General features: G+C 57.9%; 6 protein-coding genes across 11 annotated transcripts; 2 read left to right on the top strand and 4 right to left on the bottom strand.

The window, feature by feature from the left end:
* The first annotated feature begins 75 nt into the window (after nucleotides 1-75).
* LOC133496067 (SRC kinase signaling inhibitor 1-like) lies at nucleotides 76-12,725 on the top strand. 5 transcript variants are annotated; one of them, XM_061811241.1, is made up of 20 exons: nucleotides 76-947; nucleotides 2,811-2,918; nucleotides 3,032-3,213; nucleotides 4,037-4,063; nucleotides 5,437-5,605; nucleotides 5,681-5,810; nucleotides 5,885-6,062; nucleotides 6,349-7,094; nucleotides 7,164-7,253; nucleotides 7,327-7,367; nucleotides 7,828-7,851; nucleotides 8,026-8,168; nucleotides 8,266-8,441; nucleotides 8,603-8,736; nucleotides 8,826-8,973; nucleotides 9,049-9,208; nucleotides 9,920-10,169; nucleotides 10,546-10,661; nucleotides 10,720-10,833; nucleotides 11,379-12,725. In XM_061811241.1, exons 1-20 carry the CDS (start codon nucleotides 926-928, stop codon nucleotides 11,514-11,516), a joined length of 3,096 nt encoding a protein of 1,031 aa, XP_061667225.1. In that variant the 5' UTR covers nucleotides 76-925; the 3' UTR covers nucleotides 11,517-12,725. The 5 variants fall into 5 exon arrangements, with proteins under 5 accessions (XP_061667225.1, XP_061667227.1, XP_061667226.1 ...); XM_061811243.1 differs by lacking the exon at nucleotides 2,811-2,918; XM_061811242.1 differs by lacking the exon at nucleotides 7,828-7,851.
* Nucleotides 12,726-13,145: 420 nt separating this feature from the next.
* On the bottom strand, nucleotides 13,146-14,692 carry LOC133495876 (C-C chemokine receptor type 10-like). The gene is made up of 2 exons (XM_061810909.1): nucleotides 14,420-14,692; nucleotides 13,146-14,307 (listed from the first exon to the last, which is right to left on the bottom strand). The coding sequence occupies exon 2, from the start codon at nucleotides 14,275-14,277 to the stop codon at nucleotides 13,363-13,365; it is 915 nt and encodes a 304-aa protein (XP_061666893.1). The 5' UTR covers nucleotides 14,278-14,307; nucleotides 14,420-14,692; the 3' UTR covers nucleotides 13,146-13,362.
* A 188-nt stretch (nucleotides 14,693-14,880) lies between these two features.
* Nucleotides 14,881-17,864, top strand: LOC133495877 (receptor activity-modifying protein 1-like). Of its 2 annotated transcripts, XM_061810910.1 has the most exons (5): nucleotides 14,900-15,076; nucleotides 15,152-15,214; nucleotides 15,933-16,010; nucleotides 16,165-16,321; nucleotides 17,602-17,864. In XM_061810910.1, the coding sequence occupies exons 1-5, from the start codon at nucleotides 15,040-15,042 to the stop codon at nucleotides 17,837-17,839; spliced, it is 573 nt and encodes a 190-aa protein (XP_061666894.1). In that variant the 5' UTR covers nucleotides 14,900-15,039; the 3' UTR covers nucleotides 17,840-17,864. The 2 variants fall into 2 exon arrangements, with proteins under 2 accessions (XP_061666895.1, XP_061666894.1); XM_061810911.1 differs by lacking the exon at nucleotides 15,152-15,214 and having other exon boundaries at nucleotides 14,881-15,076.
* An 11-nt stretch (nucleotides 17,865-17,875) lies between these two features.
* On the bottom strand, nucleotides 17,876-19,480 carry LOC133495875 (C-X-C chemokine receptor type 2-like). The gene has a single exon (XM_061810908.1). The coding sequence runs from the start codon at nucleotides 19,230-19,232 to the stop codon at nucleotides 18,147-18,149; it is 1,086 nt and encodes a 361-aa protein (XP_061666892.1). The 5' UTR covers nucleotides 19,233-19,480; the 3' UTR covers nucleotides 17,876-18,146.
* Nucleotides 19,481-19,850: 370 nt separating this feature from the next.
* On the bottom strand, nucleotides 19,851-22,062 carry LOC133495874 (DELTA-sagatoxin-Srs1a-like). Its single transcript, XM_061810906.1, has 3 exons — nucleotides 21,711-22,062; nucleotides 21,232-21,421; nucleotides 19,851-20,307 (listed from the first exon to the last, which is right to left on the bottom strand). Exons 2-3 carry the CDS (start codon nucleotides 21,330-21,332, stop codon nucleotides 19,881-19,883), a joined length of 528 nt encoding a protein of 175 aa, XP_061666890.1. The 5' UTR covers nucleotides 21,333-21,421; nucleotides 21,711-22,062; the 3' UTR covers nucleotides 19,851-19,880.
* Nucleotides 22,063-22,516: 454 nt separating this feature from the next.
* Nucleotides 22,517-24,118, bottom strand: LOC133495873 (DELTA-sagatoxin-Srs1a-like). The gene is made up of 3 exons (XM_061810905.1): nucleotides 23,480-24,118; nucleotides 23,308-23,417; nucleotides 22,517-22,978 (listed from the first exon to the last, which is right to left on the bottom strand). The coding sequence occupies exons 2-3, from the start codon at nucleotides 23,409-23,411 to the stop codon at nucleotides 22,552-22,554; spliced, it is 531 nt and encodes a 176-aa protein (XP_061666889.1). The 5' UTR covers nucleotides 23,412-23,417; nucleotides 23,480-24,118; the 3' UTR covers nucleotides 22,517-22,551.
* Between the last annotated feature and the right edge of the window lie 7 nt (nucleotides 24,119-24,125).

Genomic DNA, 24,125 nt, shown 5'->3' with positions numbered 1-24,125 from the left:
TGCTGGAAACTGTCAAATTCTTCCAATAGTTTCCCTTAATGTTAAACTTCCATTTTTTCCAATATGATCAACAATCTAATCACAGTCGTTGAACTTTAAAGGTAAAGAGCGCGAATCGTTACAAACCCGATAGACAATATTGTGTGTTCATAAATAAGTTATCAATAAAAAAAAGAAAAAGTAACGGTTCGATTTGCAAGACGTTTTGAAAGTTGGCAGTGACGCTGTTGACGACCATTTTCCAATAAACGTTGCTGTCTGGAAAGGAATGTTGATTTTATTCAATTGTTCCTATTTAGTATGTTGTTACTCTTTAGTGTGTTCATTATTAATGTTCCAGTTATTTGTTTTGGAATCAAATCAATGAAAGATGTTTTTCTGGAATTTGATAGCCGCACGCATCAGTTTGATGCGCGCTCAAATTGTCCCCGCGCCGAATCGGATGTTTTCCGCCATCGGAACCCGGAACTCTGCGGTCCCGTCGTGTTGTTTCCACTGTGAGGACGGCAGCCATCGTTCCAAACATGTCCACGTAGAAAACGATAACTACGTAGCTCGGTAGACAGTCAATGGAGATGTCGTTGATAGATGAGATGGGCTCCGGCACTCCCCTGGCGAACCTGCTGAGGACGAGCGGGAAAGAAAAGGGATGGATGGACCCGGTACCGTTGCCTTGCCCTCCCTCACCCGGCCCCACTACTTTTTTTGTCCCCCTGCCATGTGACCTGTGACGCCATCGGCAGTCGCCAAGCGCGCCGATTTTGCCGAAGTTGCTCATTTTCAGTGGCCAAGATGGCGCCGAGCCTCAAGTTGGCGCGTCCCAAAAAGAGGACTCCTTCACCCGTCTTTGGCTCGCGCTGAGGGGGCCGCGACCACCACGACCGTGGCGGCCTGAGGAAGAGGAGGAGGAGGAGGCGCACTCGGAATGGGCAACTCGTCCTTCGCAGGCACGTAAGACCCCCCACCCCCACCCCACCGCCTTGTGACGTCACCGACCGTGAGGCAAAAAATGATGGCGTTCCAAAAAAATCCCCAAAACATCGGCAATGCGCCCGCCAATTTGTTTCTGTTGCGAAGCCAAATGAGCAAAGATGATCCAGTCCAAAACATTCATCTGTCGTGTTCATTTTTGTCCACGAAGCGGCGCTCGCCATTTTATTGGGCCAACGAATGGCAAACGCCAGTCGAGTATTTGCCATATTTTGGCATTATTGGACGTATTGTCATTAGAGGTCGTGATGGCTTTTCACACTTTTGGTACTGTTGGTCCCAGAGTGGTACCACTGTTACTGGTCGCACCGTTATATTATATTATTGATAATTATGCATTATATTATTGACACTACTTACTACTTGTATTCGTCGTATTGTTGCTTTTGGTAGTACTACTGCTGACACTAAAAGTCTTACTAGTCAGTCCTCTTAGTGCTCCAAAGTACCGTCCCCGAGTCAGTCAGTATGCGAATTCATATATTCATATGCGGCATTCGAGGGCGCTCGCTTTGCCAAAAGGCGGCGGGCGGCCAAAAACGCCGCTGATTGGCCGACGCCGACTCCGCCGCCATCGCGAGGCGTGCAAAGAAGAGCAGCGGCGGGAAGACTGCGACATCGCAAAAGGCGGTGAAAGTTGGGGGGGGGGGGGTGTGCTCGGCGCCCAGATAGCGGAGGAGGGGGAGGAGGAAGAGTGCAGTGAGCGAGAGAAAAGCCTCATTCGCTGCCAAAGAGGATTAAAGAGGGACGGGAGGGGAGGGGAGGGCGCCGTCGCCCGACTCCTTCGCGCCGACCCTTTCCGGATCGCGCGTCAGGTACGTCCCCCTCCTTCCCGTGAGGCGGCGTTCGCCAGTCGCGCGTTTGCAGATGCGGCGCCGCGCCAGCCGTCGGCGTAACGGGAATGCCACGTGACGGGTCGGCATCACATGAAACTGCCATCGCTGCGACGCCATTGCCGTTTGTACTCGCATTGAGGGACTCTCGACTTTCCAATATTCTCTTTGAAGAGGACTCTTTCGGGTCCAGTCTCCCGCCGGAGATTCTCACAGGCCGCCCTCCCCTCCCCTCCGCTCGCTCGCCGTCGAGATGATTTAGCGGCGAGTCCGATCAACGGCCCGCGGACGCTTCAGCGACGGCGCCAAGGTCGGCGGCTCGATCCCGAGCAGGAAAGTGTTCCGACGGACCGTCGCCACGGCTGCGGAGGGGCACCCTACGCTTGAGTCGCCTTAAACCGACGGACCCGCTTTTTTTCCGCCCCTGAGGATATCCTGGTGGATTTACGACATGACGCCCCCCAGTGGCCGTGCACAGAATAGCTGTGCCGTAGTACAGCGAGCGACCCTTGCTGAGGATAGAGAAAACGCCCACCCAAATCATTTTGATCACGTCTTTGAGATTCTGGGTCAGCGCATCTCGGCGTCCTTCCTCAAGACCAGGAATTCCTTTTGGGCCTGATGTACGTTTTTCACGATGACCGCTTGAAAGAACAAAAGCGCCAAAAGCCTGCAAACTCGCTCATCTCAGGGCGGGGCGGGGGCGCTTCTCCGAACTTTGACAAAGGAAGATTTTGGACATTGCCACGTCCGTCCCTCGTCCCCCGTCGTCGTTTTGGCGAGCCGAGATTTTGCTCCCGATCCCGATCCCGATCTCCATCTTCTACTCGCGAGCGAAGCGATTCAACGCCGCCGCGGTGGGGGCGGACGCTTGCCCAGCTTGAACTCGCTCCAAAGAGGAAGTAGCGAGCGGCTGGCTTTACGGGGCCGCAGATTTTTGATCCCAAATAATATCACGTATCACATCTTTTCTTGCCGATTTCCTAGCGGAGGCCATTTTGAGAGCCGAAGACGTTCAAGGACGCCGGAACGTTCGCCTCCTCTCCTCCTGTCGGGAAACGCGCGGCAGGCGCTGCGGCGGATTAACGTCAAGTCGTACGTACGGGACGGCGGCTGGGCTGGCGCTCGTGTGTGTGTGTGTGTGTGTGTAAGCGCTACCTTCCACTTGCTTCTTGTGTTTTTGACCTCCGACCTCCTTCCTCTCACAGGTCGAGAGAAGAGAAAGACTCCGATGATCTCCGCCGGCGATGGCCAATTCCCCCGGGACTACAGCGGCGGGGCGTCGACGTCGCCGGATCGGCGCCGCAGGTCGGCGGCGGCCGGCGGCGCCGACGCCCCGAACGGCGGACTTGGGAAACTGTCGCTAGGGGGCGCCGCTCGAGGACGACAGGTACTGTCGTCGTGCCGACGCTGACGGCTCTACAGATCCGAATTAAGCTCGTGCGGGCTTATCCTCGCTAGTAAGACAATTTGCCTCCTGCTGCGGCTGTAAGATGTTTGGGATTCGTGTTGAAAGGACTTCCCGTGCGAGTTTTGACATTTTGGACGAACCGTCGCGGGACATTGGGATTTCCTAGGAATGCTTTTTTGATATTGATCCTAATTATTCCGGGGGGGGGGGGGACTGGAAAGGGAAGACGGCGACGCGCACGTCAAACCCGCCGTGACCGCCCCAGAAGGTCCAAAATGGAACCAAATTAAGCTTCTGTTCTGGCCTGACGCGATCGACGCCCGACGATCGGCAAAACGCCGATTTTAAGGGGGCGGGGCTCTCGAGACTGAGATGGGCAGCAGAGAAAGAGGAGGGCGGGGGGCAAGCGGGATGCGGATCGCCGCGCCGACGACGGGGACGGTCGTGGAAATTGCGCGGCCGCAACGAAACAAAATGGAGCGAGGGGACGACGAAGACGGGGGAAGCCGCGGGCGTGCTGGCCCGGTAACCGCGGTAACCGTCCCCGCCCGTCATCTCGTGCGCGCGAGTGTTCAACTCTGAAGGGGCTGCCGGTGCGTTTGCGGAACCCGGTCCGGAATGATGTCACGTTTGAAGCAAGTGGCGCAAATGTTCCTTCCGCTAGCCAATCGCGATCCGGTCGGACTGAACTTTTCTCCTGTGTACGATTGCGTTAGCAAGAGCACGCTAGCGATGGATGCAAATGCCAGTCCGAGTCCAAGCGGCAAACTTGTTGACTTTGTGTTCTCTTCTCGTCCCTCAGCAACAAGCTAACTACTGGAGCTTCAAGGTCAGCACTTTTTCTTCCTTTCTTCGCCTCGGCCGTCATCCGACATCTTCCCGTCGGTTCCGTCCGGTCCGCGGCGGGAGGGTTCGTTCACGGGGGTCGGGTCCGACATCCGCGATCTTTTGGTATCTACGGTGTCCGAGCTCCAAAGTCGTTTTGTCCCCGCGAGGACGTTTGCTGAGCTGCCGTCGGGCTTCGTTTTTGTCTCATTTGAATTCGGACTTTGCGCATCGTTTAGCACGTCCGCTGTCATTACTTGTCATTCCATTTTGTTTTGATGCCATGTCATTTTAATCTTTCTGTCCTTATTTTGTTTGTTTGTTTGATGCATTGTACAACATTTTGGAAACTTTGTGCTTGTTGAAAATGTTGCTATATCAATAAAGTGGATTGAATCGAAATAATTCACTGAAATCAGAGCCTGATGAAATGCAAACGCATCATAAAAATGGAATTATTAAGAAAACACTCAGCTAAACTAGTGGAGGCGCTTTTTGGAAGGATGTCTGAGACGAGGGCAGGACGCCACGTGACCAGAAAGGGCCAATCGCGATTGCCGGCTCGAGAAGCAGGAAGTCGCCAGTCCGACATTTTCAAACCTGACCAAAACTGTAACCATGGAAACGGAATGCAATTTCGTGGTGCATTTTCACCCCCAAATGTAAAACTTTACATTTCTGTGACTTTAGTCATGAAACATTGTGACATTTTAATTGTTACTTCCCAACACTGTCCAAAATGACGCATAACCAAAGAATTGCACGGTGCTGCGTCAAAAGAGACGCCGCAGGAAGCGAGCGATGTTCATCGTTTACGCCGCCGCTCGGCGATTTGGCACCTCGACCGCTCGCTGTTGTCATGGTAACAAGCGTGCGGGCGAGCTGGAACGATGTCTGCGGGGTGGGGGGGGGGATGCATCAGACCGGCGCACTCGGGATGAATGTGCCCCCCCCCCCCCCCGCGGATTTCCCCCGCGCTCCATTTTGCCCGGCAAGGGCCGAGAATCGTGCGCCAATGTAACCACGGCAACGGCGCGTGGCCTTCAGCCGGCGAGAACGGAGGATTTTCCGGGTTTTCTCGACCTGGGTCGGTCGGCGCCGATCCGTTGCGTTCCGTTCCCTCTTTGGCTCGCTTCGACCCGGTTGCGATCGTGCGTGCGTGTCCTCGATCCACAAACGGATGCGACTGAGCCCGCTGTTCGGAGGAGATAGGTCCTGGCGGGGGGGGCAAAAAATACATAAATAGATTGTGTGTGTGTGGGGGGGGGGGGGGGGGGAATCATTGACTCCCTCCGGAGCTTTGAGGGGCTCTTTGGGCCCGAGATGGGGAAGGAGCGAACGATTCCAGGAGATCACCTCCTTCCGTGTCGGACGCAGAGTCGGACGCCGCGGCCCAGCCCCACGCGGACCGGCCGAGTTCCCGGCGAGCGTCCGGACGTCACGGCGGACTTCCACGCGCCCGGCGGCTTCAGCCGCGCCGACCGACTGCGCCGGAGTCTCCCGCTCGCCCGATCCTCCGCCAACCCGGCCAAGCTGCACACGCCAGGTCGCCGCCGCGAGGTCCGCAAACGGGAACGCTCGCGCGGACTCGCGGAGAACTTTGTCTTTCTCTCGCCCGCAGGCGTCCTCTTCCTGCAGCTGGGCGAGGAGACCCGCCGCGTGCACCTGACCCACGAGCTGTGCAGCCTGGACACCCTGCGGGCGCTCATCGTGCACATGTTCCCGCAGAGGCTCAGCATGGCGACCCTCAGGTAGCCGTCACGCCCTCCGGAACCAACGGGTGAGCCCCGGCAAAGTCGCCATCCTCACGGGCGCGCCCCTTCAGGTCTCCCGGCACGGCGCTGCTGATCAAAGACGAGAGCCGCAACGTCTTCTACGAGCTGGAGGACCCGCGAGACGTCCGCGACCGCTGCGTGGTCAAAATCTACTGCAAGGAGCCCGCCGTCTACGGGACGTACCCGGGACGCCGCGACTGGCGCCCGCTGGCCAACGGCGACCTCAGGGTGAGTCGCTAAGAAGAAGAAGAAGAAGAAGGTCGGAAGGTCGGATTGTGGCTTCGCTCTCGGGGGGGGGGGGGGCTTCCTTCCCTTCCCCTTCCTCCTTCCTTGCTTCTTTTATTTCCCGTCTCCTCATCTCCTTGTTTCCTTTCCATCACTCCTGCCTTCCCTCCTTCAATCCTTTCTTCCTCTCCATTCCTTCCGCTTCTCTTTCCTTCCCTCTCGCTGGAGGTCACGTGACCTCCAGGATGGCCTCTTAACAGGCGCGTCGTTCTTTCTTATGGCCTCTCAGCGCGAGATGGTGTACGCCCCCCAGGACTCGCCCCCCAGCCAGCGCCCGTGCCCGCCGGCCGCGGCCTCGCCGCCTCAAGGCTCGCCGTCGAGGACGCGCTTCCTCTTTGGCGGGGGCGGCGTCCGTCCCTCCTCTTACGCCGGGGCGGCGGCGCGGCGGCGCACCGCGTCGCCGGCCTTCGGGGCCTCTTCCGGCGCCATCTTGGAACGTCGCGACGTGAAGCCGGACGAGGAGGCGGGCGGCGCCCGCGGCGTGATGCTGCTGCGGGCCGACGAGCGCAGGGGGGGCGGCGTCTACGCCGACCCCTACTCTCTGGGCCTGGACGCCTGCGCGGGGCTCGCCGGGACGCCGCGCTCGCCGCTACCCAGTCGCGGCGACCCGTACGGCTCGTTGTACCGGCGAGGAACGGGCGGCGCGGCGGTGTGTTCCATGATGGAGGGCGGCGGGCTCTACCGGGCAGGCGGCGCCCTTTACGACGACGCCCACGCGGCCTCCGTGTTGGCCGTGGGTCTGCACGTGCCGCCGCCTTCCTCCCCGCAAAACATTCCCGACGCGCGCGACGCCTACGGCGGCACGCTGCCGTCCCGCGGCTCGCCCTCCAGGGGGGAGCGTCGGCGCGACCCGCTCGTGTCGTCTGCGGGCGGCGACGGCCGCAGAAGTCGCGGGCTGACCTCGGAGCAGCTTTGCCTGATGGCGGCGGCGGTGGCGGGAGGCGACGGGATCGGAGGAGACGAGACGGAAACCAGGTGAGCTGAAGATCTCTGATGATGATGATGACGATGACGGTGATGACGGGGACGTACGCGGGTGGCAAGGGAGCGCATGGAGGTGATGGAGAAGCAGATCGCCAGCCTGACAGGCCTCCTGCAGCGAGTTCTCAGCAGAGCGGCTGAAGACCACAGCCCGTAAGTCGCAGCTTCCTTCCTTCCTTCCTTCCTTCCTTCCTTCCTTCACTCACCCCACTCGTGTGCTCCGCAGGGAGAAAACAGAGTCGGCCAGCGACGGCTCGGGGACCGAACGTAAGTAACGGACCGGCGCCGTTAGCGCTTTGCCGCTCAACGTTGTTAGCTCGTCGTTGCTAAGTGCCGTCAGCACAGATACGTGCCGCAAAAAAAAGGCGTCAGCGCGTTCTCCCAAAACCGAGAACGAGGAAGTTGGGACTTTGTGCTGCGTCCACTGGCACAAAATGCTGAAACTGGGATTAAGCTCCAAATATTTTTCTTCCCCCAAAACGTGAACTATTGATGACACAAAAAATGGAACCTCGTTAACAAGAGTTCCAACTTTAATTTGGGTGTCCGTGCCTGCACGTTGACCTTTCCAACATGGCCGTCACGTGGGCGTATCTTTTATCTGCTGCTGTCGGTATGGAACGGCTTCCTGCGAGCTTCTAAATGCTAATTGACGTTGCACCGGAGGCGCCGCCCCCCACCCCCCCAAGTGCTAGCATGTAACTGCTGCTCATGCTTCTTGTTCCAGCTGGACGTGCTAAAAAACGCAGAGGTACATTTCGAGTGTCACTCGGCAGTCTGGACTGGTCTGTGTTTGTGCATGCGCGCGTGCGTGCGTGTGTCTGCTTACATAACACGATGGAATGTGCATGAATGAAAAATGTCTTCATTTTCTTGTCCTTTGCATTTTGTTATTTGTCAACAAATAAATGTTGTCGCGTTGCAGCCGCGACGCCGTCGGCCCCCCTGGCGCTGATGCCGCCTCCGCCTCCGAACGTGTCGCACGTGCAGATGCAGCGCCACCTGCTGGGCCTGCAGCAGAGCACCAACGCGCTGCGTACGCAACTGTCGCAGCTGCGCCACGTGCAGGTGTGCGTGCTGTGTGATTTCGGCGCCCTTAGCTCCGGTCGACCGTCGGCATCGGCGTTTTCCGAGTGCCATCTGTGTGTGTGTGTGTGTGTTGCAGCTGTCCAATCAGGACTCCGTGATGGCGCTGCTGAGGCAGACGGAGGCGGAGCTTAGCGTCCTGACGCTGGACGCGGCTCGCACGCACGAGGATCCTCTGCAGAGACAGCGCCTCCTGGTGGAGGAGGAGCGCCGCAAGTATCTCACCCAGGAGGAGGCGCTGGCGCACAAACTGCAGTTTGTACTTGATCCTCACTTCCTTCGGTTGCTTCCTTCGTCCCGCACTTTCTTTCCTTCCTGGTTGCTCCCTTCTTCGATCGCACCCTTCACTCTTTCTCATTTCCTTCCTTCCGCCGTCCTCCTCCTTTTGTGACGTTGGCCTTTGACCTCCCCGCCAGAGACCTGGAGCGCTGGGTGGAGGATCTTCGGGAGTCGTCCGACGCGCGGCCGAGAACGGCGGTGAGCCAGCGGGACCTGCGGCAGAAGACGCAAGAGCTGAAAACGCTGGCGGAGACGCTGGACCGCCTGAAAAGTGAGTACTTTGCTACTCGAGTAGAGGCGGAGCGCACGTGGCTGAAACATCCGCCGGTCCCGGTCCCGGTCCCGCTCCCGTGGGGCCAGGCCAGTTCCCGGGCCTGCAGAGCAAGATGCGTGTGGTGTTGCGCGTGGAGGTGGAGGCGGTCAAGTTCCTGAAGGAGGAGCCTCAGCGGCTGGACGCGCTGCTGCGACGCTGCGACAGCATCCGAGACTCGCTCAGCTCGCTCCGCAGGTAAGCCGGCGCCGACGGCGGGCCTCCTCTCCTGGATTTGCCGTCACCTTTTCTTCCTCCCCTCGACGGGTGCAGTCAGGCCAGCGACAGGGAGCCCGAGGACCCGTCCGGCCAGTCGCAGACGAGTTGTCCCCGCGGCCCGACGGAGAAGACGCCTCCCGTGAGCTTTCGGAGTCGCGCCGGGCCCGAGAAAAGCCTCAACGCCCAGGCGCACGTGTCCGCCGACGTCACGCTGGTGAGCGGCGTCATCGGTCTTCGGGGGCCTCCCTCGGGCGCTCGGCTCGAAAACGAAAGCGCGCGCAACACGCTGACGTTTGCCATCGATTCTGGCGGCTTCCCAAGCCTTTCAGCGGCGGATAATTGAAGGCAAAACACACGAGCAAAGTAACTGTATTCTTTATCTTCTACACCGAGTCACTTCCACGACGGCGTACGTACTCTTTGATTGGATCCGCCTCACGGTTCTGAGGATCCCGGCCCCGCCCGTGTAGACTTTGTGCTGGTTTTCTCCGGAAACCTCCGCTTTCCTCCCGCATTCCAAAACGTGCATTCATTTATTGGACCCCCCCCCAGGTGCCCTGCGATTGGCCGGCGAGGGCGTACCCTTGCGAGGATAAGCGGCTCAGATAGTGGACGGATGTGGTATACTGCCCCCAGTGGTGAAGGCTGGCGTACCAGAAAGAGCAACACAACGAATTGGATTGAAGCTCCGACACGATTTTGGGATGTGAGGACGACATTTTAGGAGCGGAACAAATTTAGCTTGTACCTTAGTTGAAGTGAGTTGAGGCGCGTCAATAGACCAAAGTAGCGCTTTGTCGGGGTTTTTTTTTTTTTTTTTTTTTGCCGTTTGAAGGAGGGTTAAGTCTGAGAAAGCTGTGCTGATGCTGATGATGATGATGATGACGATGATGATGATGACGACGACGACGGCGGCGCTCAACAGGCGGCGGAGCGCGACTGGGAGGAGAAGCGCGCCAGCTTGACGCAGTTCAGCGCGCAGGACATCAACCGCCTGCTGGAGGCCACGCAGGCCCAGCTACTGAAGGCGCTCCCGGACCTGGACTTGGCCGCCAAGACCCCCGCCAAACCCGCCGTGCCCCCCAAGCCCCCGGTGGAGCACGCGGCGGGCAGAGTGCAGCTGGCGGCGCAGAAGCTGAATAGCACGGAGGGGCCGGCGTCCCGGCGAGGATCAGGTAGGCGTGCAAAAAAAAAAAAAAAAAATCCATATTTGTGTTGCGTTTGGGACTTTTCACTGGTTGCGCAACAGAATCAAATGTGGGCCAACAACCGTTGTCGTGCGTAACTCAACCGGTTTCATTTTTCACGATTGCATCGGTGAGACCTTTCAAAGCAAAGATCAGTTTTTTTTTGTTTGTTTTTTTTGGGGGGTTGATAACGTTGCTCCAAAGGCTGCGACTTTCACAAGTGTGACCCTTGTAAGCCATTTGCACTGCGTTCCCGTTTGGGCTTGTTCTCTGTACTCGAGACCAACGAAAGACAAACAAGTTCCTCCCCTCTCCCGATTCTGATTCTGACAAGCACAAACTGCCGTCTGTGCCTTTTCTCCAGCGGACACGGGCGTGGCCAGGTGCCGCGCCGACAAGCCGTCCAAGTCTCCGCCGCCGCCGCCTCCTCGCCGGACCTTCCCGTCGCCGCTCGCCGCCCTCAACGACAAGAGCGCCAAGGTGAGCCGCGGCGACCTCGCATCCCGCCGTTTTTTCGCTGACGCCGCCGCATTGACAGACGGAGGACGGCGAAGCGCCCGAGGCTCCGGTGAAGCTGAGACGGACGCCGTCCGACGCGCCCCGCCCCGCCTCCGCGCTGCCAGACGACGACGTCGGGAAGGACGTGTCGCCGGTAAATGTCTTCTTCGTACCTTTTCAGACGAGCGCGGAGACGTGATCCGAATCCGTCGTTGCGGAGCCGTCGACCTTTTGACTTTGGTGTAGCGCGTGTGAGCCGAACCCGAACTTCACAAATCAAAATCTGAAAAGTTGGTTCGGACGTGGGAAAAGAACAACGTGACCCGAATGAAATACTCTTTCAAATCCACAAATCAAAGCCATCGAGCTTCTAGCCACGCATCGTTTATTTATTTTTTTAACATTTTCATCCCGCGTTGGCGGCCGACGTTCCGCCGGCACTCAAAGTTGAAGTTTGCCGCGACGCCAAACGTTTCTCCGGGCGTGGCCTTTTCCAAGCCAGAAAAGAATTTGCCCAAGGGACAACAGAACCGACTCCGGACGTGCGGCGAAGGCGCCGTCGCGGTTTACGGCCGCCGGGTTCGTCCTCGGGCCGAAGACGGGACTGGCGCTCACGTGACGGCAGTAGTAGCAGGTCGGCCGCGTCTGATCCGGCGTACGTTTCGCGGGTTTAACGTTGAGTGTTTGCCCCCCCCGCAGACGCTCGGCGGTTCCCCGGCGTCCGTCCGAGGTCCCACGGTGGCGGCGCGCCTCAAACATCTGGAACAAGGAGGACGAAAGTCCAAAGAGGAAGTCAGAGCCTTCCCGGGGAGCCAGCAGCAGGTCTTCCACTTCTAGAAGGCGCAGCGGCCCTCCACGGCTGGCGGGGGCGCTGTTTGCCTTTGCCGAAGCCTTTTTCTTTGTCTTCTCTGGGATGCAAGATGGCTTCTTTTTCTTTGGAATTAGCTTCACGCTAGCGCGCAATAATCCCGCCGCACCTTTGCGCACCCTCACGGGAGGCAGGCGCTAGGAAGTGTCGTCTCGCCCGCGCACAATGGACGCTTTGGGGACCTCTGCGGTTTTTCGCATCGTTTGCATGACAATTTGTGTGTCGTCGCGGCATCATTTTCATATCATTCCATCATCCGGTAAAAAAAAGAAAACTGTTTTTCCAATTTCGCCATCTTTGGATGGCTACCGTGCTCGAAGTTCTACTTTGAAAAAGTCGTCGATGGTTCAAAAAGACAAGCAAGAGATCAACTTCACGTCGGCCCGACGCAAACGTCGCTTGGGATGAATCGAAAAGAGCAAAAATACGCGCAATTAAAAGACATAAATCGTGCCGTCCACTCCCCAAAACAACTTTTAAGCGTCCTAATAGGGACGTCTGACAAATAGCAATAACAAAATGGCTGCCCGGCCCCGGCACTCGGGATGACGGATCCCTCTGGTGCATTGCGGCGACGCGCCGAGGCCAAAAAGTTGCAAAGACGCCGACACGGGTTTGCGTTGGCGCTCGTGCAAAATCCCAACGTGGCCCCAAAACTCGGGCCAGCGGTGCCGAGTCTCCGGTCCTCCAAGTCCGCCGGCGCTAATTTGGAATGAGGACGTTGTTGCGCTCGCAAGATGTACAGAAAAAGACAAATACCATTTATGTTTTCTACTTGACTTGTTTTCTATTTTTCTACGCACGTAACACATCGATTGTGTAAACGATTATTTTTATGATTTTTTTTTTTTTTTTTTTTCGGACGACCGCACCCGCACGTCGGTCGCCTTCCGGCTTCCGATGAGTTGATGTTCTCCGTCGTCGCAATTAGAATTATTATCGACAGATCAAAGTGGCATGAAAACTGTGAACAATATGCACGCCGACCACTGGTCACGATGACAAGAATAATAATCGTATGAATTACGTCATCGCTGTTGTCAAAACTTGAGTGTTTGGTGAAACGAAAAAGTGGGGCGCGACTCGTGCCGCTCGCTGTGGGGTCCCCGTGACGCCCCCCAACTTGTACTTTTCTACGTCCTCCTCCTGTTTTGTGACAATAAAAGTGGTCGCCTCGTCTGAGACGCTCGTCTGTTTTTTGCCCCCGAAAGGCGTCGCCGCTCTCCCTTCAAATTGATGCGCCCCGAAATCCCGTGAAGTCGCCAAAAAGCGGGCAATTTATCAGGCTGTCACCGAGCCAAATGTTGGAAAATGGGCGCAAAAGGCAAACGCCTGCGTGACGTCATCTCGCCAAAGTCCTTTTCAAAGGGATGGCAATAAAGCGAGCGAGCGAGCGAGCGAGCGGCCGGCCGGCGAGGTCGCCTTCGTGCCGGCCATCCGGTTTTACTCAAATGTATCGAGCCGCACCGCGTCCAGTCGAAAAACACCTCGGCCGCAGTTCTGCCCCGCGGCTTCCCCGGAATGAGCGCAACACTCGCCGCACAGGTTTGGTCCCGAGTTGGTGGTAAAACTTTCAATCGGTTTCATGTTGTGCCAAAGTAAAGAAGCGAGCGGGGACGGAGCGGCGGCGGCGGCAATTTGTCAAAAGGGGGCTTCCGAGCGGCCCCGAAATGGAAAGGGTGAACGTCGCCCGTCAGAGTCGGCTCGTAAAGGTCAAGGTCCAGAACCTTTTTATTATTTGAAGCGTACAAGCTGAGACCAGGAGGAGGAAATGGGCCACAATGAATGCGGGTAAAGCCGGATCGGATGGCGTCGTCACGGCGCGGAGCCCGGCCGGCGACCCCGGAGCAGCTCCAGCGCGTCCCGGCGGAAGCGCTGGCCCACCAGGGCGTACGCCGCAGGGTTGAGGCAGCAGCGGGCGTACGCCAGCGTGCGCGCCACGTACTCCGGCAGCAGGGCGCACAGGGGGTGCGCCATCTTGACGCACAGAACCGCGCAGTGGGGCAGCTGGAAGAACGAGAAGAGCAGAACCAGCGCCAGCATCAGCTTCAGCGTGCGCCGCCAGCGGCTGGCTCTGCCGCCGCCCGCCCACAAAACGCGAGCGATGCCCGAGTAGCACGCCGCCATCACCGGGAAGGTCAGAGCAAAGACGGCGATCACGGCGCCGTCGGCGGCCCTTTTGACGCCGGCGCCGCCCAGCGTGCCGCAGTAGGCGTCCTTCCCTGAGCCCGACACGCCAGAGAAGAAGATCTCGGGCAGGGCGAGGAGCGCCGCCGCCGCGCCCGCCTTCCCCCGCCGGCTCCGGACCACGGCCCAGTGGCGTTCGGCGCTGACGCACGCCAGCAGCAGCAGGCCGCCGTACGTGCTGACGGCGTGGACGGCGCGCGTGGCCTTGCACGCCGGCGCCGAGAAGACCCAACCCACGTTGGTGTCGGCCGCCTGGAGCGGCAGCGTCAGCGGGTCGGCCAGCGCCAGCTGGAACAGGAACGCGTCGGTGGCGGAGCGCCGGCGGCGCGCCGCCAACGTCGCCATCACCAGGACGTTGCCCGCCGCTCCCGACAGGAAGATGGCGGCGAAGACGCACGTCTGGAACGCCTTGATGGCCGACCCCAGTTGGCCCGCCTCGCACCACCCGGAGCCGCCGTCGTCGCCTTCCGTCTCGCGCCAATCCTCCAGCGACCAGTTGGCGTAGTCGGCCCCGTCGTACTCGTCTCGCGAGCCCGACGCCATCGTGCCGGAAGCCCTCCGGCTCGCGTCTGCCTTGAAATTTCAAAAGGAAAACGAAAAAGAGACGAGAATCAAATGCGGCATCGCTGTGGCAAAGTTGCAGCGCGTTGCAGAGGAAAAGCGCTCCAAATACAAGCGCACTTACTCGAGAGCGGTACTGCGGGTACCGGTGCCGAGCGACCTCGAAGGTGGCTTCAGTTGGGTCGTCCTGGCTGTCGTCAGCCAATCGGGACGCGGCTGACCTCTGGACCTCGCCTTCAACTTTGGGGGCGAGCCGCCGAGGTCGACGCGCCCAGCCGCAAAAGGCGCACAATGAAAGTGGCCCGCGTGTACTTTGCGTGCATTTTCGGGTCACACGGTTTCACAGGAGGTTCGGGGGGGGGGGGGGTCATCTGAGTCAGCCATCTTTCGGTAAGACGACGACGCCCCACTTCCTGCCGCCGTCAGCTAGCGCCCTGCAAACACTTTGTAAATGCGAGTCTGCGTTTGTGTGCGTCTCGCTTTGTGCACACGTGTGTGTAGTTCCAAGTGTGCGTGTGCGTTTCATGAGGGAGGAAGTCCCTAAAGAGGTCTCTTGAGGGCCAACAGGAAGTTGAGGTGCCGCCTTGGCCCACACGGGCGCCACTTTGTGTTGTTGCGGTTTCTTTTTCTTTCCCCTCGACCGCCCTTTTGACCTTTGCCAACGCCTCGTCGCACGTACGCAGGAAAGAGGGCGGGGCCTCCGAAGCTCCCGCCAGCGATTCCCTCTCGGTCGTCAGTGTGGCCATGGCGTCGGCGCCGCTCTTGGCGCTTCTCGTGACGGGTAAGTACGAGCGGTCGCCGGGTCGAGGTCGCGCGCGCGTCACGAGTCGAGTTGTCTTTTGCGTCGCCTCGGCAGGTTTCGCGATGGTGCCGACGCGCCAGCAGACCGAGGAAAGCTTCCCGGACCAAAGTGAAATGGGTAAACTTTTTTTCCTCTGCTCACCGATTGGCCGGTCGGAGGTCGCGATGTCACACGTGTCTTTGCAGCCGCCGTCCGCAGGGTTCCGGAAGCATCCGACGAACGGGCCCGCGTGAGCGCCGACGGCGGTCCGCTCGCCTGGCGCTTTTTTCCCCGGAAACGTCGACCTTTCGGTGGTGTCGCGTGTGCGCTCGGCTTTGCCGGGCCCTCGGGAGGGGGCTTTGTTGGAATTCCTTTGGAATCAAACTGACAACTCGGGCTGTCACCTTTGAGTCCTTCGGCAATTGATTGTTCTACGCACATTTTACATTTTTGCATTCCTTGATGAGGTCCGCATAAAAAAATGGACAAAATGCGGCTTCGCATTGAGCTGCCCCATACAAGGCGGATTCCGCATGCGGTCGCGCCTTCAAAAATCACTTACGGCCGCTCCTCTTGTTAGGGGCAAAGGTCATCAGCGGGCCGACGTGGTTCCGGGCGGAACCTTTTTCCAAATTCTGCCTCAAGCTGTCTTTGAAGTTGAAATAGGCGAGTTCTTATTTCTTTATTTTGCCAGCCTTACAGTCAAGTTTCAAAAATTCCCGTGGTTCAATTTTATTGACGTTTTCCCATCTGAGAAGTCGTGTTTACTTTGCACTGCGCCGTCCTTTTTGCCACGTCCGTGTTGTGCTTTCGTGACATGGCTTTTTTGCTTTGTTTGTTTTCAATGCCGCCGCAGCGGGCAAGCAAAGCGAGCGTCTGCCGGAAAACGAGCCCAAGCGAGAGCGCGAGGAAAATGTCGTCAGCGAAGATGACGGTCGGTTCACGAACAAGAACACGACAACGTGGCGATAATTCGCTGACTGTGTGTGTGTGTGTGTGTGATTGTTTCCTTTTTTTTGTCAGGTTTTGTTTTTTTTTTTTTTTTTTTTTTGCGTATGTCTCTCTTTGCTCAAAATTTGTGCTTTCAGAAAAGTTTCAGGAAGCGGAGTACTGGGACCGGCGTCACGTGCTTTGTCAAGCGGAAGCCTTGGCCGTGATGAGCGTCGCCGTTTGCGCTTCCGCTTTTGAGCAGGAGATGGCGACGATGGAGGCGGACGCGCGCTGCGTCGTCGACAACATCATCAGGTGAGGAGAAGAGAAGAAGAGACCGTTAGTGGCGCTTAATGGCGATGTCATCAATACGCGCCGATCCCCCAAAAATTGCCCACCAAAAGTGAAGTCGCCATCCGCCATCTTGATCCTCCCAAACATGCGGGCAGACCTGTGCGTTAATCGCCAGTTTGGTGGCTGGAAGGAAACGTTCCACAGGTAAATTTAGAAAGGTTTACTTTAACACTGTTAAAGTTTGTTTGGAGATTTTTTTTAATTTTATGATGATCTTAATTCACTTGAACAAAGTTTTGTTTCCGCTTGTTGTTGTTGACTATTCACTCTCAGCTTCACCTTTTAGAGTGACGTTTTTTTTTTTTTTTTTTGGGGGGGGGAAGCCATGTCAATATTTTCCCCAAAGTTCATCAGTAGATAAACAAGAAAACACATTTTCTGTGAATTTTTGAGGAATTTCAAAATACAGAACCCTGCAAATTGAATTTGATTTTCAAATTTTCTGTCTGAAATGGGACTTGGCAGAGGCGACAAATGAACGATGCGTTTTGCTTGTATTTTCGCATCGCGAGTCCTTATTTCAAAAAATACATCGAACTGATTGACTTAAAATTTCATGTTTTTATTACAAAAAAAATGCTTGTTTTTTTTTGCTTTGTTCTGATGATAATGCTTCACAGCGTATTTTGGGAAGAGTTAACATGTGACGGAAAGGTTTCTTGCTAGTCTTTCCTTTGCACGTCGCCTTTTTTTGCTTTACCGAGTCGAATTAAAATCTTTCATGTTACCAGAAGTGGGGGGAAAAAAATGTCAAGCTCACACGACCACTTTGAATTTTACATGGCAAAGTTTGAGAAATCCCCCACCGTAATCCAACCGTTTTGGGAGTACCAAGATGGCGGCCAACTGGCTTCGACCAATCGACGCACCACTCGATGTGGATGCGCCAGCCAGTTTTTTGTTTTTTTTCTTAGGTCAGTGGTCGAGAGTCATTGGCTCCTCCCGAATCACTGATTGGGTCGTCCCCCGCGCGGTGATTCGGGAATGATTCTGAACGCAGCGACGGCGTTCTGAGCCGTTTGCTGGTGCGAAGGTGACTTTTGCTTCCAAATTGGTGTTGGCCTGCAACTATTTCAGTCATTTTGTCGAAGCGCCATTCGACAAACGTGCTTGCGACCGAGCCGTCAATCGCAAGCGTGGCGCTCGCCCCCCCCCAAAATTGGAACTTTTCAGAATCAGCCTTTTTTTTTTCAAAAGCCGGGAATTCCAACGACGCATTTCTTCCGCCGCGCCCCCCGCAGGCCGTACAACGAGTTGAGGGTGTGCCTGGAGAACCTGTCGCACTGGTACGGATGCTTCTACCCCAACGGCGCCGTCCACGCCGCCTTCCTCCGCGTCCACTCCGCCTTCTTCAGCCGCTGCGACGAGCGGGACCGAGAGCGCCACCCGGAGGACGCGCCCGCGGGGGCGGTGGCCGTCCTCACTCTGGCGCCCGTCGCCCTCATCCCGCCGCTGGTCTACGCCGTCGTACGCCAATAAAGGCAAAAAAATGTCGGCAATAAAAAGACGTCTTTTATTTGGCGCTTGCACAACCACATTTTTGAGTCTTCAAGTCACGATTCTGCTTTGGGAGGAGGGTTTTCTTTCTTTCTTAATGGTTTGGTGTTGGAATTATTCATATATTGAAAGGCAAAATATCATCCTTGCTTTGACCCCAGGGGCTTTGTTGCGAGTCCATTTTATAAAGGTTCCGGCTGTCATTTTGGATTTGCGATTTCTGTCGTCGTTTCGGAATGTTTTGATTCAGATTCATTGACTTAGACGTCGGCGACCAAAAGCGGGTCTCTCACGCGACGGCGCCCTGTCCGTCGGACGTCTGGGAAGTGGACCTGCTGAAGCCGGGCCCGGACGCCCGCTCCTGCCGGACCTTCCCGCAAAGAAGCGCTTTGGTGTTTCTGCGGAACTTCTCTCCCACGAAGGCGTAGAGCAGCGGGTTGACGCCGCTGTGCAGCAGCGCCAGGGCGTTGGTGACCACCAGCGCCGCGCTGAGCGAACGCCTGGCCTCGCAGTCCACGGGGATCAGGTCGGCCCTCGCCAGCGTGTCGACGGCGGTGGCCGCGTGGTACGGCGTCCAGCACGCCACGAAGGCCACCACCACGGCCGTGATGACCCGCATGGCGCGGTGCTTGCGGAAGCCGCGCGTGCGCAGCAGCCGGGCCACCGTGGCGCCGTAGCACGCCAGCATGACGCCCAGCGGGAGCAGGAAGCCCACCAGGTGGCGGAAGGCCCGCGTGGCCACCCGCCACGCCGTGGCGCTGCCCACGTCGAAGCTCTCGGCGCACGTGGGCGCGGCCCGCCCGCCGCCCGGCCCCGCCGCCTCGTTGAAGAGCGCCGGCAGCGCCAGGGCCACGCCCAGGGCCCACACGACGCCGCACACCAGCCGGCTGCGCTTGCCGTGGGAACCGGCGGGGGCCCGGTTGGCGTGCACCACGGCCCGGTAGCGGTCCACGCTGATGCACGCCAGCAACAGGACGCTGGTGTAAAAGTTGACCTCGAAGATCAGGCTCAGCGTTTTGCACGTCGTGTCCCCGAAGATCCAGCCGTGGTTCAGCGCCGTCGCCCAGAACGGGACGGTCAACGCCATCAGGCCGTCGGCCGCCGCCAGGTGGCACAGGTAAAGGTCGGACGGCGTCAGCGAGCGGCGGCCGCGACCGATCACGCACGCCACCAGCAGGTTTCCGGGGACGGCCAGCGTGAAGATGAGGGTGAGGAGCGCGCTCAGCGCCGCGCCGGTCGCCGGGTCCACCGGTCGCGCCTCGCACGCCAGCGTGTCGGGGTCCACCGTGAACCCCGAGCGGTTCCGCAAGGGGTCGTGCGAGCCGTTCAGCAGATCCGGGAAGTCGTCCAAATCAAAAGTAAACACGACGGACATTGTCGGATGCGGCGCTTCCCCAGCTCCGTTTGAGCGAGGCGCGGATTTCAAAATGCGCCGCGACAAGGAACTAAGTTGGAGTCGAGGAGCTTCGCTTCGCTTCGACAGAGATGAGGCTCCGGCCCGCGAGAAGTGCTGGAGTCGAGTTCGGAAAAAGCCGAGCGAAAACTCACCTCACCCCGCCTGTCGCTCAGCTCGAGACGACTCGACGGCCGCGCGCGCTCAGTGTCTTCATTCGCCGTCTGTCCCAATTTCCTGTTACGAAGACCAGGCCGCTTCCTGTCTGCCGCCTGCGTGTGTTTCCACGGCGACCGTGCTGCCAAAATCAGCCCGTTACGAGGGCAACGCCGGTTTTGAACGATGTCTTGGCCGAGTAGCACGTCCGGGGTTCGAGTACCGCGCGGCGGCCATAAAATACCAAAGTCGTGATTTTTTTGGGGGGGATCAGTTTGAGCACGAAAGGTCTCGTTTTGGTAGCCTAATCAATGAAGTTGAAGTTGAAGCTTGCGCGTCGCAACGGGGTCGGTCGGAGGAGACCGGGAGAACTCGGTACCGGAACCCCCCCGTCCTCAGATACCCACGCGTGTTTGCACGGGCAGCAAAAAGGAGCCCCAAAACGTCGTCGCCATCGGTGGTTTTATTGTCGGCTCAGGGGTGGAAGTGCAAGTCCCACAGCTCCACCTTCATGATGGCCCTGCCCAAGGGCGACATGGTGACCTTGACGTCCATCTTGCCGCTCTCGTAGGTCAGGCCGGACCCGTTGGCCTGCTGGCGCACGAAGCCGTTCTGGTTCTTGTCCTCGTACATCTCCTTGTAGAGCTTGTCGTCGGTGTCCCGGCTCAAGGGGAAGATGCCCACCGCCACCCAGTTCTTGTAGAAGGTGTAGTCGTAGGGCACCGAGAACATGACGGCCAGCTTGGCGGCGGCGGTTTTGCCCTCGTAGATGTCGTAGGACAACACGCCCACCGCGCCGCTGGCCGCCACGTCGGTTTTGGTGAAGTTGCAGACTTCGGTGCGCATGGGGCGCACGGTGGGCTGCGGCGGGCTGTGGCAGTCGCCGCTTTCCAGGTGCACCCTGCGGGAAAAAAAGGAAGACGGGAACCGGATTCGGTACTGGTACCTGGAACCCGGCGTCAAAAGCGGTCTTTTAGGGCCGTCCGCATCCTGACCGAAGTGGTTCGGATTTGCCAAATGCCAGAAAAACGAGAAAGTCAGAAGTTTGGTCGCGTTCGTTTCCCTGAAACGGTTCGACTTTAGAGCGCTGCTTCTCTCAAGAGTTGGAAGGAATTTGGGCCGGTCGTGGAAGCGGTGCCTTCGAAGGATTGACAATCGGGCCACTTTGGCGGTCCACCCGCGGCCGAGCTTGAACCTTCTTCCTTCGTAAAGTCTTTCAATATTTCCTCATGATGGCGTTGTTCTCTTTTGCCAAGAACACGCCTGAGTGGATTTGTCGGGCTTGTGAGGTTTGCCTCACCACCCCGCAAAAAGTGCAATTTGAGTTTGGTCGGAGCGCAGGGATGAAAGTCTTTGTCCCGCCGCGCGTTCGCAAACCGCATTCTGCTTTTTGAGGACTCTTGGAAGGCTACCGGACCGGTTTGGCCGTCGGTATTGACGTGACGGCGTCTTTACAAGGCTTGATGTGCGCGTTTGGGACCGAAGCGCACTCATCTCTGCGACGTTAGCAGATATTATCACCGTGTTTATGTTTGTGCGATGTTTTTGGGGTTTTTTTTGGACTTCCAAAGACATGACCTCATCCTCCAGCGTTTCCCCAATTTTGTTCAATGGCTGAACCTGAAGAAGTTGAAGAAAATCCTCGTCTCGCGTTCCTGGCATTTAGCAAATCAAAGTGGTTTTGGCCACCCTAAATGAGCGACGACCGGGACACTTTGGTCCCGATTTGATGTCAGAGCGTAAACGTCCGCGCGGGGAACTTGTTTGTCTTTCGTTGGTCTCGAGTACAGAGACCAACCCCCGTGCGTGCTCCGACGTGTCTTACTTGGGGTGTTTGAGGACGAAGCCGCCGGTCAGGTTGGTTATCTCGATGGTGACGTTCCGGCGGCTCTTCTGCTTGGCCGCCAAAGCCTCGGCGGACTCCATGGATGTACGACGGCGGCGACCTCCGGAGAAGACGAGAAAGGAAGCGCGGCCTCGGCGCGATTTGGATGGAGTGCTCCTCGATTGGAGGTCTAGAAAAGAAAAATCTCTTGCAGTGGCGTGAACGTTCCCCCGGGTTTGTGCCGCCTTATCGAAGCAAATCGTCTCCCAAATCGTCGTAGGACCCAGAGAAAGCCCACGGAAGAAGAACCAAAGTCGAGCCACATTTGAACCCGCGATGTCAGAACTGCGGTGGACCTGACGCATTTTCGCCCCCCCCCAGCCCAAATTTTGGAAGGGACAACACACAAAGTTGACCAAAGACAGCTGGACCCAAAGAAGTCGGTCCGCGTGACCGACGGAGGCCCGAAGTCTTCTTACCTGTGACGACGGCGAAGGCGCGAGGTGAAGACGGCGTCTGCGGAGCGAACGCCGGCCGCCGTCGCTTGTGGGGCCGCCTTTGACTCCGCCCACTGCGGCGGGGCGCGGTCGGCACAAATGTCGGCGCGCGCACGCTCTTTTGTCCGTTGTCGTTTCGGGGAGCGGTCGAGCCGGTGGGGCCGGCGGGCGTTCCCGCGAGCCGGCGCCGCACCCCGGCAACCGTCGCGGAGCTCCGGACGGACCGGACCGACGTGCGGGACTGGCCCGGCGGGGGACATTCCTGACAAAACAAAGACCCGGCGCCGCACCCCGGCAACCGTCGCGGAGCTCCGGACGGACCGGACCGACGTGCGGGACTGGCCCGGCGGGGGACATTCCTGACAAAACAAAGACCGTGTCGGTGGGCGTGAGGTGACGACTGAAGTTCTTCTTGTGTGTTTTGAATTCCGGGCCGAGTCTGACGACTGCGTTTGTTTCGGGCGTCTTTCGGCTTCGGGTCACCCGAGCGTCACGCGTGGTTGTTCCTGCGCCATTTTTGTCGGTTTCAGGCACGTTTGGCCCATTGTGAGTGTTTTTGATCCATTTTCATTTGTAATGCACGTTTTGTGTGTTGTTTTGTTGCGCGTTTGGCGCAAGGGTGCGTCTGTTTTTGCGTTTGTCGGATGGTTTTTTTGTTGTTTTTTTTTGTTGTTGTTGTTGCTCTTGGCCGTATTCGTGTTTCGTGTGTCCGACGTTTGTGCAACTTTCGAACACGCGTCGGCGTTGTATTTGCGCGTCGCGCGCGAGTGCGACAGAAAGAGGCGTCGTCGTAGTCAGGCCGCTTTTATTGATATTTTTGGAGTCAGGCCGTTTTGTTGTGGATCTCCAGCTTGATGATGGCGTGGCCTTCGTCGGACATGCAGGCGGCCACGTCCACGTCGCGGCCGAGGTGCTCCACGCCGGAACCGTCGGCCTGGTGGCGCGCGAACTCGGCGAAGTCCTTGGAGTTGTACATGAAGTCGTAGAGGTCGTGGTCGGTGGCCTTGGTCTTGGGGAAGACGCCGACGCCCACCCAGTTCTTGTAGAAGGTGTAGTCGAAGGGCACGGAGAACATGACGGCCACCACGTGGTCGCAGCGCTTCTGCTGCATGTGGAAGAGCTCGTAGGTGAGCACGCCCACCGCGCCCGACGCCGTGTTGTCGTCTTTGGTGAAGGAGCAGACCTCGCCGCGGCCCACGCGCACGGTGGGCTGCGGCGGGCTGTACGGGAAGCCGCTCTCCATGTGGACCCTGCGGAGCACCAGCGCAACTTACAGGATGACCGCGAGGACCGGTACCGGTAGCGCCTTTTCGGGAGTTAGCGAGCGTTTACGTTTTGGCTAAAGGAGCAGAATCTGTGACAAAGTCGCCCGAACGTCAACGTCAGTCAACCGCTCGGTCGCCGTCCTGTCGAGTCCGTTGGGCTTCCGTTGACATCTTCGCGTCCGGTGCGATTGGCCGAGCCGAGTCCGTCCCCGCAATTTAGTTTTTGCCGTTTTCCCTCACGCGGTTTTGTTTTTTTTTGGTTTGTTTGGAAAGAGGAGAAGAAGAAGGAGAAGAGCGGTGACGGCGCCACCTACTTGGGGTTGGTGAGGCAGAAGGTGGACGTGAGGTTGAGGACCTCGATGGTGCAGTTGCGGTTGGTGGTCAGGTGGAAGGCGTGCGACTCGGCCGTCTCGGGCATCGTGGCCTGAAACCATCGCCGTCATCATCGTCATCGTTATCGTGATCCACAATCACAGAGGTACTCACTTGAATTGGGCTCACGCGACGACAACTGAAAAGACGACTCGTGTCCCTCGCACACTTTGACAGTCTGCGCGTCGGAGTGGCGGTCGCCTGGCGTTCTGCGCCGAGGCCCCGCCCCTCCCTCCGAAAGACTTCCCGGACCGGTTTCCCGCGGGCGGAACTCCTCCGCCAGAAGCGGATCTCGACGCCGCCTTTCACCGGTCGACGTTCACGCGGGCCTTGCGCGTGAAGCGCTGCAAACGAACATTTTCGCAGGTCCCGAACTGAAGCCGCACCCCAGTTTGGGGTTTTTTCCGTGGGCCGCTTTGGAAACTGCGACAAACCCTAACCCGGTTCTTGGAATTGAGTGAACGAATTGAACGTTGGGGATGAACGCTCTTACCCACAAGTGGTCGTCTGGAAAGAAAAGAAACACATTTGGATGAGAAAAGAAAAACAAAATGACACGAAAATGGAAAAGCTGCAGCCCAGGAGTGGAGGTTTTATGTCGGTTGCCACCCACTGGTGGTGTCTCGCTACTGCGCTTGCAGGTGCGCGGGCCCTTTGGGAGGGTCAAAGGTCGAAAGTGAGTGATGGGTCATAGGGGCCTCTCAGCGCTTTCTTTCCATCCTCGATTGGACGTCGTCGCCTTCCTTTGGGACTGCGGTCC

Source organism: Syngnathoides biaculeatus, chromosome 22 (genome assembly GCF_019802595.1).
Source record: "Syngnathoides biaculeatus isolate LvHL_M chromosome 22, ASM1980259v1, whole genome shotgun sequence".
Lineage (NCBI taxonomy): Eukaryota > Metazoa > Chordata > Actinopteri > Syngnathiformes > Syngnathidae > Syngnathoides > Syngnathoides biaculeatus.
This window is presented reverse-complemented; position numbering and strand designations above follow the sequence as displayed.